The 13,102-nt window shown below is 43.6% G+C and overlaps 1 protein-coding gene across 1 annotated transcript; it reads left to right on the top strand.

Moving 5' to 3' along the window:
* The first annotated feature begins 1,127 nt into the window (after positions 1 to 1,127).
* LOC145400457 (uncharacterized) lies at positions 1,128 to 12,633 on the top strand. The gene is made up of 10 exons (XM_080272970.1): positions 1,128 to 1,194; positions 4,911 to 5,065; positions 5,687 to 5,810; positions 6,280 to 7,499; positions 7,958 to 8,321; positions 8,868 to 8,919; positions 9,141 to 9,366; positions 10,364 to 10,480; positions 11,300 to 11,491; positions 12,460 to 12,633. The coding sequence occupies exons 1-10, from the start codon at positions 1,128 to 1,130 to the stop codon at positions 12,631 to 12,633; spliced, it is 2,691 nt and encodes an 896-aa protein (XP_080129096.1).
* The last annotated feature ends 469 nt before the right edge of the window (positions 12,634 to 13,102 follow it).

Raw genomic sequence — 13,102 nt, forward strand, 5'->3', positions numbered from 1 at the left:
GAGTAGAGGGAGGACGTCAATAAAGGAATATAGGCAGTTTATGAAGGAATATAGGCAGGTCGTAAGTGAAGGATAATAGGCAGGTCGTAAGTGAAGGAACATAGGCAAGTTGTCCAGTAAATGAAGGATAATAGGCAGGTCGTCAATGAAGAAAGGTCGTAAATACCAAGCCACGATACGATCAGTGAAGTCAGGAATAAAATATAAAAATCTCCGTTGGATTCCTTAAGGTTGTATTTCCTATAGCAAGACTTCGAGTGGAGAGTGAGAGACTGACTGTAGTTTTCACCTTAACTTGTCCAGATTTTTGTCCCTTTCCATTATATTTCACGTAATTCGGTGGCATAAAAGACAGTGCTACGGCTGTACATCCATTCCATAGCACTTTTTCGTGACTAGCACCATATTTTAGTATTCATGTATTGCTACAACCCAGCGTTCAAGATGAAAGGATTACTCTGTGAGAGTAGTAGTTGTTGTGACTGTAGCCCCAGGTTCAATAGAAACGAGAACCTGGTGGACTGCAGGCTTAAGTTGATCTTCTGCAGTTCATTTTTCTCCTTTCGGGGGATAGGGAAGTAGTTTAGGGACGTTTGTATCACCTCGCAGTTGAGCGACCTGGTTACAGCGGTGGCACTACATGAAAGTGTCCGTCTCCTGCGCCAGCGTGAGATAATAGATGAATACGAGAGTGTATGAGAGTGAAGTAGAAGGGTGGGAGAGGTGTACGAGTGCCCATCAACTGCACGAGGTTCATTCAGGCAAACAGTTGACTTTTCCAAAGTTCCCGTCCTCACCCAGAAAGGTACGTAGTTTGGGGGGTCAAGGTTCGCCAAAGTTAAGAGCCTGAAGACACAAACACAGACACAAACAAACAAGCGGCTGGAACCAAAAACATTACCCTCCCACTACGTACATAGCTGTTGTTGTTGTTATTGTTGTTGCTTAACTCCGGTCTGTCTGGGCGAGTAGACCTGTTGACCGCAGGTAAGCAGCTGCTTCTGTGGGGCTGTCCTACAGAAATATAACGGTGCATACGCCGTGTAGGGATCCGGTATCCCCTTGTGGTAGACTGCGCATCACCAGGATCGGACTAAGATCCTTCCCACGGCAAGATACAGAGAAATATGGGAAGGTTTGGCTCTCGGGTGGACGCTGCAGTTGCTCCACCCAGGGTGCACATTGCCACCACGTGTAGGTTCCCCTTCAACGCCTCGTAGATGATATAAGGAGCGGATGGGAGGAGCTTGTGAGATGAGTCCGATGTATATTGCACGCGTGAAAAATCAGTTAATAAGTTTCATAAAAGAAATCTGTCGAGATGCTGGAAAATGTATATTTGGTGGCGATAATATAACTGAGTGGCGGCAGTGACAGGAGATGATGGCGATAATATAACTGAGTGGCGGCAGTGACAGGAGATGATGGCGATAATATAACTGAGTGGCGGCAGTGACAGGAGATGATGGCGGGTGTCCCATGAGGCTGAGCGTGTCGGCGGTGTTTGGACAGGCGCCCTCCATCACCCGCCATTTACGAAGCGGCGGATTTACAAGCAACCTTTCGATCAGTTCAGTCTTGTAACTCAGATTTTTTTTTTTTTTTTTTTCAAGAAGGACAAGGAAACTAGAATCTTCCTAAGTCTCTCTTTTTTTTTTTTTTCTGGAAAAAAAGAAATTATCGTTAGCTTTTTTTCCCCCAGTAATAACGAAGAATGGAGTGTAGAAGAGCATATGTGTCTTTCATTCTTCCTATAAATCAAAATCTGGGTCAGGAGAGGGAATTGATCCTGAATTTGACGGTGAATCTCGCCCAGGTAAACATGAGCGCCACCAGCGAGCATCGAACGCGGCTAACTGTACAAATGGCGTATTTCCCGCCCTTCATATACCCTTGAATATTTGATGGTGGCCGCGGCGCTGCACCAGACGGATTTACCAATAATTAGATTTGTGTTGCAGACATTACTCACTTTCTAACTACCGGGATGTATGTGTGTCCGCACCAAAACTGCTTCATTAAGGGTGAAGATGAATTGATATAATCTGTTTTGGAGTTCAGTGCATCGGAAAATATATACGTAGGTTGCTGACCATTTCTTATTTACCAGAACACAGAACGAACGTTGGGTATTTTTTTTTTTTATAAGTTTATAGCTTGCAGTAAATCATTCCCTGGACCTGTGAGTTCCAAAGGCGTACGGAACAGATCTTTTTCTTTATTCCTTTATTTAATTATTAATTTATTTATTTATTTCGGGGACAAACAAAGCATTGCTAGACTTTGTTACAAAAAAACTCCAATTTTCAAATCATACAGCTGCTTAATTTATGATATTATATAAAAAACTGTAACGTTAACAACCTTTGCCATAGCACACCGAGGCCAGAAAACTGTTGTCCTAAATATTGAAGACTAAGTGACTGCCTTCCCCCCCTATCAAAAGAAAGAAGATCCAGTCACCTCATAGGGGTTTTTCATGAGTATCACAGGACTGTCACTCCGACTGGGGACCTGAGACGACTGGACCACGAGGCGACTAAGTTTACAGTTCATTGATACGGTATTTTTTCTGATAGATTTTATTCATGTTATCACCAGATGATTTTATTCAGTTCTCTCTCTCTCTCTCTCTCTCTCTCTCTCTCACACACACACACACACACACACACACACACACACACACACACACACACACACACACACACACACACACACACACACACACACACACACACCAGAATCCGATGACAACGGCATTTTTCGGCTTAATTTTTTTGTATATTTCAGACAATTTATGATCAGCTTAATAGAACGTGGCTACAGAAGGGGTTAATTAGGCTGTCATTAATCCCTCTCTCTCTCTCTCTCTCTCTCTCTCTCTCTCTCCCCATCGTGACTGCTGAGGTGCAGCAAAAGACAAACACAAGAGTATGATACTAGTCACGAAGAGGTGCGATGGAAAGTATATTGAGCCATAACAAGTGAAATAAGCTGCAAAAGGACGAAACCCTGGGCCAAGTTAGTGTGAAAGGCCTACAGTCAACATCTATTTTTAATACTTGAATATAACGTTATTTTCCTAAGATACTGCTGTCCTTGATCAATCCAAAAAGGTCCAACCCCACACACACACACACACACACACACACACACACACACACACACACACACACACACACACACACACACACACACACACACACACACACACACACACACACACACACACACACACACACATCAATTATAAACACGGGTGACGTCACAACATCGACCTTTTGGAAGACTGTCGTGGTGTGGCAGCTTCAAGCCTTCCATTTTTTCAGCAGCGTGTCCAGCGGTCGGCCATCACCTCCTCTTTGGATACCCCTCCCCCCTCCACACTTCACGTTCGAGCACATATTGCCAAGTTAGAATACTAGTTACAACAGTAGTTAGAACACAGAATACCAGTTATAATACCGGTTAAATACCAGTTAGAACACCAGTTGGAATACCAGTAACCCCCCCCCTCCACACACACATCACATTCGAGCATATATGACCAAGTTAGAATACTAGTTAGAATACCAGTTTGAATATCGGTTAAAATACCAGTTCGAACACCAGTTTGAATACCAGTTTAAGTACCGATTAAAATACCAGAGTATCGGATGGAATACCAGTTTACACCAGTTAGAATACCGATTAGAACACCAGCTTAGACCATTTAAATTAATAGCTAAAACACAAATTGATCAGTTCTACACCAGTTTAAATACCAGTCAGAACACCAGTTAAAATACCACTTAATATACCACTTAAAATACAAGTCAGAAAGTCAGACATTAACATCCTTCCCTGTTGGGTCTGTGCCTGGGTTTTTTAGTATTATTTTTTTTTTTAGCCCAACACCAGGAGATTTTTGACCAATGGAGAAATTTTAGTAGTCAAAGTCTTTAAAAGTTATATCAAGACTTTTTTATTTCTGCTTCCGGTACGCTTAAGAATTTTAATTTGGCCAACGCCAGGTTTTATTCAGCCGTGAGAAATGCAAAAGACATTAAAAAAACAAGTTGTGCTTCTAGTTAATCATGACTAAATGCACGAATCTTTAGATATTTCCTTCAAGCAGTCAATGCGATTTTGATGCAGCATAACTCAAGAAATAAAAAAATTGGGCTGTTAACGTCATCAGCCAACAACTTAAATGAAACAGAGCCGACGAAGACGAAGAAGACGGCTTAGAATTAAGGCCCAAGTCATTAAGGCAGAGAGTCTAGAAGAGTCGTGAATCCTGAGGAATATTTCAGTCTCAGTCGCTGTCAAAGGTCAGGATGGTCTTGTGTAGAGACTCCGCACTCCGTATCTGCTCAACGGTCCTCCTCGCTTTAGTAGGTAAGGTGGCATGGGTGTAAGTATGTTAATTAGGCCTATACTCCTTCCCTTGTGCTTAAGTAAATCACCTTTCATACTCTGGTTTCCATTCAAAACCCCACGTCTTTCATATCCCGCGCCAGCCATCTTGTTTGTGGAGCCGCATCCTCCCATACAGCCATCATTCAAGACTTAAGGAATGTCAGTATGAAAATTACCTTAGCCAATTAGCGGCGACTTTCAGATTTGAATATATGACAGTTAAGTTGGCTGGCGCTGAGTATAAATATATTTATATTCTTTTTTTAATGCGAGGGAGATCGAGCCAAAAGGTACAAGTATAGAATAACTAGGAATATCGGTGACCCTTTATCCCCTGTTCTCGTTTCCCAGTTACCATCAGATGACTGAGAATATCGGTCAACTTTTGTTCCCCAATCTCGCTTTCCAATCGCCATCAAATGACTGAGAACATCGGCGAACTTTTATTCCCCAATATCGCTTTCCAATCATCATCAGCTCGCTCACCAGTGTACCTCTCACCTCCCCAGTCCCTTGGAATGGCACAGAAACGGAGGCACAGAAGGCGGGAGGAGAGAAGGAGGAGGAGGGCATGGTTAAGGTGTTCGCCATGCAACTGGATATGTGGGCACCGCCGAGGGATGATGTTTTAATTCGATACAACCTGACGGACCACTTCAAGGAGGTGAGATGGGGGCGGAGGTGGTTGTGGTGTGGTGGTGGTAGTGGAGGAAGTGGTTGTGGTGGTGGTGGAGGTGGAAGTAGCAGGTAAAAGTCCATTTGCCTCTAATGTGTTCACTTCAGTTTGGCTTACGACTGACGTCTCTCTGTGCACTATCGACTGTGTGTGTGTGTGTGTGTGTGTGTGTGTGTGTGTGTGTGTGTGTGTGTAATAGTAATCAGTCAAGTAATGGTGTCTCACTCCTTTCTCTCTGTGCACAAAGTAAATATATGCCTACTCATTCGTTATTTTGTTCGTGTATAGTATTCATGTATATGGGCCAAATGCTATGGAAAAATACCTGTATATGCAAAAAGTTAGGTTTGTAAGATGAAGCCAGGATTCCAGGAGCTTGAATGATGTGTGAATGAATGTCTGGTCCATTTCACTGATTATGTTATTGATAGTTCTCCCTCATTCATACATTTTTCTTGTTTCTGAATCATGCCTCACCCCTATCCTTGTGAAGGAGAAAAAATACATAAAGATGATGATGATAATGATGATGATGATGATGATGATGATGATGATGATGAGGAGGAGGAGGAAGAGGACGATGGTGATGATGATGATGATGATATACAGGGTGACGTGTCGGAGTTCCCAGAGGTGACGGTGTGTCTGCGAGCGCGTCCAGTTGTCCTTATGAGTTACGAGAGTCACATATCCATCGCAACTTCCGACCAAGACAACGACGTCCTCCACATGTGTAAGTACTGTACAACTGAGAGCAGAAATTCACCTAATATTTCGCCTCTTCTGCCTCTCACTTTTCTTTGCCTAATACTTCACTTCTTTAGTCTCCCACTTTCCTCTACTGGCTAATATTTCGAAGCTAAAGAGTGGCTTAGTATGGTTTTCTGCCTAATATTTCACCTTTTCTTCTCATCTTCCTCTGTTGGCTAATATTCCTAAGCTTAGAGAGTCTTGGTATGCTTTTCGGCCTAAATTTCATCTTTTCTTCTCATTTTCCTTTGTGGGCTAATATTCCTAAGCTTTGAGAGGTTTGATATATTTCTCTGTCTATAGGTATAAAAGTTCACGTAATATTTCACCTCTTCTACGTCTCCTTCCTCTGCTGGCTAAGCTTCCGAAGGTGAGAGAAGCCTAGTATGGCTCTTTGTCCATGGTTCTCTGTGTATGGATGTTGGTGACCACTAACTGTTGTGTTGTGTCAGATCGGCGAGGGGAGCATCACGGGTTCTACTACAACGGTGTGCGCCAGTACGGGTTCCTCAACATGACCAACGACATCGGACTGCACGAATGGAGTCACTACTGCCACAACTTCCACCACGGGGAGTACCGGGCTTACATCTACGGTGAGTTGGCTGCCAAGGGCCCTTTCAGCGTCCCTCACAAGGTCCCGCTCCCTCTTAAGGGCATCATCACTATCGGGCAGGAGCAGGACTTGTTGGCAGGCGCGTATGACACTGACCAGAGTTTCCGCGGTCACATTGCACAGGTCAACATCTGGAACAGGTCATTGACTCCGGAGGAGGTGAGGCAACAAGCATCCTGCACCAAAGCTCCCTTAGGCAACATATTCTCCACGGACAGAGAGGACGTGGAGCTTCTGGGTGGCGCTACAGTCGAATTGGTAAAGCCGGATTACTTCTGCCGGAAAAACGTGGAGTACGTCATCTTCCCCGAGGCGCGTTATATGGCAGAATCGCGCCTTACATGCAATAGGATCGGCTACGAGGTGTACACGCCGGACAACAAGGAGGATAATATCGCTCTTCACCAGGAGTCTCTTCGATTTGCAGAGAACTGTCTTTCCAATTACCACCTGTGGATCGGGGTAACGGACAGAGAGCAGGAGGATGTTTGGCGCAAGTTCACAGACAACTCCATCGCCGAGACGCAGTTTGAACTTAATGAACCCAACGGCGGCACAGGAGAGAACTGTATGTTGATGTTCCTGCCTAATGGTTTGTGGGTTGACACGTCCTGCGTTATCAAGTGGCCGGCTTGTGCGCCCTGTGAAGTGGACCGGACCTTTCCACTGAGATTGCGAGGCTTTTGTTACACCAATGAGGCCGAGACTTATTACGAGGTGCTGGGTTATCGTGGAGAAAAGCCGTACCTACACGGCTATTACGGCTTTATGGTGTACAAGAGTGGGAACTACACGTGGGAGATGTTCGACACAACCGTGGGTGAAGTGGTCGGTGTCCTCGACGTTCCCTCTAAGGATTCCTACCCAATAGGCAGGCACACATGGACTCTGAGACGGTCCTTGTGCAACCACCTGATCGGCTCACAAATCCAACTGAGTTTCTCCATCTGTGACAATAACCAATTCACCTGTAATAATGGCGACTGTATTCCGAGGTACCAACGCTGCAACGCCAAGGACGATTGCTCCGACCTGTCTGACGAGGATGATTGTCAGGTAACGTGCAGGTTTAGCGATTTTGAAGCTTGATCTAATGTATTTATTGCCATTTACCGTCAGTTGCTTAGAATTCCATACCAGATTATAACATTATTCTTGCCATTTTTAGCTGATTTCCTGGATTTTTTTTTGTGTTTAACGATCTTGTAACAGCTTTAGAGTATGTTTAGTGACTCAGTAGAACATAGGAGCACATGGGAGGTACAGAGAACAAGTGGCCTCTGTAAAGCTTGTTTGGTGAGTGTCTATCTGTCTGTCTATTTACGGGATGACCACAAACTAATTCCATGTCGCCCTGTGCTCTTAGCTGCCGTCCCTCCAACTCACCCCCCATCCCCTGCATATCTGCCCACTTCATGCCTCCATCTCATCCTTGGTCTCCCCCTCATTCACGTACACACTTCCAGTCAGTCTCTCAGTCTCCATTCTCTCCACACTGGTAACTGTCCTGCCAGGTATTCAGACTGCCGAAGGGATACCGACCAGAGCGACCCCCTGACAACGAGACGGAGGGCTTGGCTATCTATCTTAACCCCGTGGTTGAAGTCCTGCGCTTTATGGAGATCAGTGACATCAGGCGGGTCATCAACGTGGAATTCACAGTGGAGATCCGGTGGAATGACCCGCGACCCAAGTACTTCAACCTTGGTGATACGCTGGAGTGGAACAAGCTCTCGTCGACGGACAGGGAGCGTGTGTGGAAAGTGAAGATCAATTTCCCTAACGTGTACGACGGTAATATCAAACTGCTGGCGGAGGACCTCTACCTTAACAAGATCGGCGTCCCTCTACCACCGGATTTCAACAACGTCAGGATGGGTGAGTATAATCAATCAAGTTAACCCACACTCCCCGAACATAGCCTCTAATCACCCACCTTTAATTCATAGTCACCTAAAGTAGCCCACAGTAATTGCTTTCAACCCAGGCTGTCAGTTCTATTTGTTGATTTGGAAGTACTCGGGTATTTGCGATTCCTGAAAATTCCGACGGTTTGTTATTACGTATGTGACTGAATTAAAACCTGATATTTTGTCTGGGGTCCTTTTTTATGCTCTTTTGGCTACCCCAGTGTCAAGGGAATTTTATCAATCGTAAGAAAGAGTCCTCAGGTTGAACGAACTTACCCCATCAGTCTGATTACTCTCTCTCTCTCTCTCTCTCTCTCTCTCTCTCTCTCTCTCTCTCTCAGGCCGAATTACATCGTCCACCAATTGTTAGAACAAAATATAAGAATTATCATCGTACTGGAGTGGTTTGAAAGATATAGTATATGAAGAATAATTATCATTTTTATATACTTCTGTTATATGCCGTGACACTTATAGTGCAGACCTAAAGTACGTACAATGTCCTCCTCCGCAGATACGGTGTATGATGGAAAGTCTGCCATGATGGTTCAGAAGCTGCATTATAGGTGAGAAATTACCTGCCTACACACACACACACACACACACACACACACACACACACACACACACACACACACACACACACACACACACACACACACACACACACACACAAACATTAGCCCCTTCCATCATCATCATCTTTCCAGCGCATTTATCTATCACTTTCACCTCTTTATCAGCCTCCATCACTCCTCCATATATAAGCCCTTTCCCTCCTCTTCAGTGGCATCTTTGCGTGCACCTTTGACGTGTTCTACTACCCCTTCGACACCCAGCAGTGCTTCCTCCAACTCCAGCTCGCAGTTAGGCGGGAACTGGTCAGATTTTCGTCGGACATGGCGAGAGTGGTCTATCTGGAGGACCGTAAATTACCCGCATATATTCTCAAAGACATCTTCATCACCGTGGTCGAAACTGGCAGCAACGAGACGCGATATTCAACCCTCAATGTTAGTAAAAGGGAAATTGTTTTTATGTGTGTTTCTGTCATTTAGAGATCACAAGTTGTATTATTCATTGTCATCAGAACAGAGAGTAACTACAGTATAGTTTGCTTAGTAAAGATTTCCGTCCCCTTTTTAGTCGATTACTTGTTATTTAATGGTATAAGAAGATAATAATCCGTGCATCATTTCCTTTGATTTTTTTTTTTTTTTTATAAACTTAGCAGCATATTTTACCACCAATTTCCCACAGTAGTTCAGTACATTGTATAGACGGGATACCCCACTCTTACGGCCGCACCAACAGTCACAGTCTTTTAATAGTAGTAGTAGTAGTAGTAGCAGTAGTAGAGTTGTTAGTAGTAGCAGTAGTAGTAGTAGTAGTAGAGTTGTTGGTAGTAGTAGTAGTTGCAGTAGTAGCACCAGCAGTGTTGTTGTTGTTTTTGTAGTTATTAGAGGTAGCAATAATAGTAGTTGCAGTGTTATTGTTGTTGTTGTTAGTAGTAGTAGCAGTTGTAGCTGTAGTTGTAGTGGTAGTATCCTAACCACCGAAACCATCTCTCCTTGGCTTCTGCTTCCATAGTCAGCCTCGGTAGTGATGTTGACAAGCGCACCAACTACTGACAACACTGAACGGTTACCATGGACTGTTTAATAGCTCCCTACCTCCTCAGCGAAGCATATACAGTAGTGTAGGCCGTAGGGGATTCTTTTCACTGAGACGCAAGCAAATCGACTTTAGAAGGAGCCTTTTATGTCACTAGTAAATGTTAAATGTTTTCACCTTGTATGCAGATCATCTAGGTGCTCCCTTGGTCTGTCATTCATTAAGGTGTATGATTGAGAGTGTATGTCGCCAAAACAGGGAGTAATGACATGATATGCTCACCCCTCAGCGTCAGTCAGGCCAAACTGTTAGGCCTACTTCTGCTCACATTGTTTAAAGCAATGTTTATAACTTCCATAAACTGTCCAAATTATTTTCCTCGTCATGTTTGGTCAGGTGGAGTTCGTGCTGGATCGACGGTGGAAGATGATCGTGCTGACCGTGTTCCTGCCCACCGCCATGTTGCAGTTGGTCGGTTACACCACGCTTTACGTCAACGTGGCACTCATGGACGTAAGCAAAACAAACAGCAGCAACCATAACTGTGAACAAGTGGTTCCCAGACAAGGAGCCATGACACATTTCTCGGGGGTCCGTGAATTAATTTTTTGAATCTTGAGTCACTAGTAACAGAATTTTATCATTACTTTCCTCAGATAAAGTTGATGAGGAATTCCCATCTACTTAAGTCTCGTGCACAGCGTACATGGGGACAATGCAAGATGAATTCCTAGAATTTCGAAGTCAAAGACGTATTTGAGGAGAGATACCTAATAAAGGGTTTTGTTAAGACTGGAACGCTACCCTGTAATCAGCAAAATATTTAACTGGGTGTTTCTCTCAGTCTGGCCTTCCCATTTCTTCAAAATAGAAATTTTCAACCCCTGGTTTTCAAATAAGGACAAAATAATTAGTTCTACATGGAGGATGACCCGTGTTGTGCCATTACTGTGTAATTCAGCCACAGATACTTCAGCAGTTAGCAAAACGTAATTTCAACCTAACCAGTTTTTCAATTCGCTTTTTTTTTTTTTTTTTTTTTTTTCGTGCATGCATCACATCTCTGTTTTTAATTACTCGAGTTACTAAAATATCATATCTAACACGCTTATTCAAGCGATGTTGCTTTGGGTATTTCCTCAGTGTAAGATGTAGATGGAGGCCATGGATATTACCGTATTTTTTGCAGGCAACCACAGAGCCAAAGAGTTTGGAAACCACTGTTGTATGACTTTCTAGGTTTAAGCTGTGTATAAGACTACGCATAAGATAGTTTTTCATACAGCGACCTGTCTACCCCCTTTACCGTACCTTTCCCTGCATCTCCTTCAGGTGAGAATGGCGGTAAGCTTAACGACCCTCCTGGTTCTGTACACCCTCTTCAGCAACACATCCGACGCCCTCCCCATCACCGCCTACGTAAAGCTCATTGATGTGTGGTTTTTCTTCTGCATATTCCTCCTCTTTTTCATCATCGTGGTTCATACAGCCGTGGAACACATGGTTAATCTATCGGAGAACCAGGTATGTGCCGTTCCCTTTTTTTTTTTTTTTTTTTACTGCCTTTGGTTCTTTTTCTGCCTTCGTGATATATAGAATTTTCTAAAGCTTTCTTTTTCTTTGCCTTTTTTTTTATTATGTGTGAAATTGGTTATGGTTGCTTTCCTGCCTCTCCGTGATATGTACCGTTATCGTATTTTTTTTAATTGTGTGTGAGATTATGGTTCATTTCCTGCCTCTTCGTGATTTTTTTTTTTTTTTTTGGGGGGGGAGAGGAGATAAATTCTATGAGGTTGCTTGTGGTTCTTTTCCAGGCTCTCCGTGATATATAACGTTTTCATAGTTTTTCTTTGTGTGTGTGTGTGTGTGTGTGTGTGTGTGTGTGTGTGTGTGTGTGTGTGTGATTTCTTGTTCTTTTCCTACCACACCCAGATAATTATTAACTGCTTGAAGGAGCACGGTAGTATAAAAACTGATTAAGTTCTCAGATGTGCAAGGTGGTATACTGCATATATTACACATCTTAAACTCTTGTGTTTCGGGGACGGCTCAGCTAGCATATACCTGTGTGTACTCTGCATCATTTTCCTATTTTCCAGGATCCTATTTCTAACGTCTTTGTGTTAACGCCCAGTGACTGAATAGTTAACAATACCCCTTTTACTCCAACCTAGCCTGACTCTGGCGTCTCTTCACCTTGAATACTGAATTCTAGCAATAGATTAACATTAGAATATGATGCTAGTCACGAAGAGGTGTCTTGAAAAGGATGTAGATCCGTAGTATTGTCTTGTCCTTTTCTGCCAATACGTTACATGAAATAAGTTGCTAAAGGACAAAAAATCTAGGCCAGAACAGTAGAAAGTGTATTTTAAATTCATGAAGCAACCTAAATGTCAACGCCCCTCATACCAGCAGACTGAGCCGTCTCTGCAACACACAAAATAGGAAAGCGCAATTTATGGACCACCCTGTATATCTCCCTCCGGCAGATGTTTACGCAGGTGTTGCCCTTTGACCCGCGCCGAACCATGGAGAAGAGCGTAAGGCCGAGTTCACCCGAGGCCGAGAAGCTCATGTTCTACTGTCGGTACGCCGTGGTCCCGGGCATTATCGTCCTCTTCAATCTCATCTACTGGGGACTTGTTTTCACCAAATCATTTTAGACTCGTTAATGTCTGCTATGGTAACGCTGCAGACTCCCTCCTTCACTGGGCCAAAACTATAAGAGTCGATTTGTTGCAGGGGAGACTTACGGCGGTCTTCTCGCTTAGGACGCTTACTAACACCTCTTCCATAACGATTTGTCTCTGAGTCTGCTTCGTTACTATATTCTTGTGTGTGTTTTTAATTCAGTATATGTCAGCATTAAAAACATCTATCTATCTACAGCCAGACGCCACAATCCCGTAAGGCTGGCTGTATGTCTTTTAGTTGGTTGTTTTACGGGGAGGGGCACTAACCCTCCGCCAACCCACTTGTTGACATGTAGGGAATTAAAAGATAGGCTACAAGAAATAAAATAAAAAAAATGTTAATGGGTAGTTTTACAATAAATCGTCAAGGAAGAGATGCTAGGAAGTTTCCTTTAACCAACTAGAATACGGATCTTAGATTGCTAGTGCAATAGGAAGT

This window comes from Coenobita brevimanus, chromosome 52 (assembly GCF_032717465.1).
Source record: "Coenobita brevimanus isolate Jiangsu-jjx chromosome 52, ASM3271746v2, whole genome shotgun sequence".
Taxonomy (NCBI): Eukaryota; Metazoa; Arthropoda; class Malacostraca; order Decapoda; family Coenobitidae; genus Coenobita; species Coenobita brevimanus.

Bases quoted from the DNA above. Each gene is read 5' to 3' on its own strand.
- LOC145400457 (XM_080272970.1), top strand. From the start codon at position 1,128: ATGGGAAGGTTTGGCTCTCGGGTGGACGCTGCAGTTGCTCCACCCAGG. The intron at 1,195-4,910 runs GTAGGTTCCCCT...TCACCTCCCCAG, and splicing joins GGTGCACATTGCCACCACGT to TCCCTTGGAATGGCACAGAA. The intron at 7,500-7,957 runs GTAACGTGCAGG...CTGTCCTGCCAG, and splicing joins CTGACGAGGATGATTGTCAG to GTATTCAGACTGCCGAAGGG.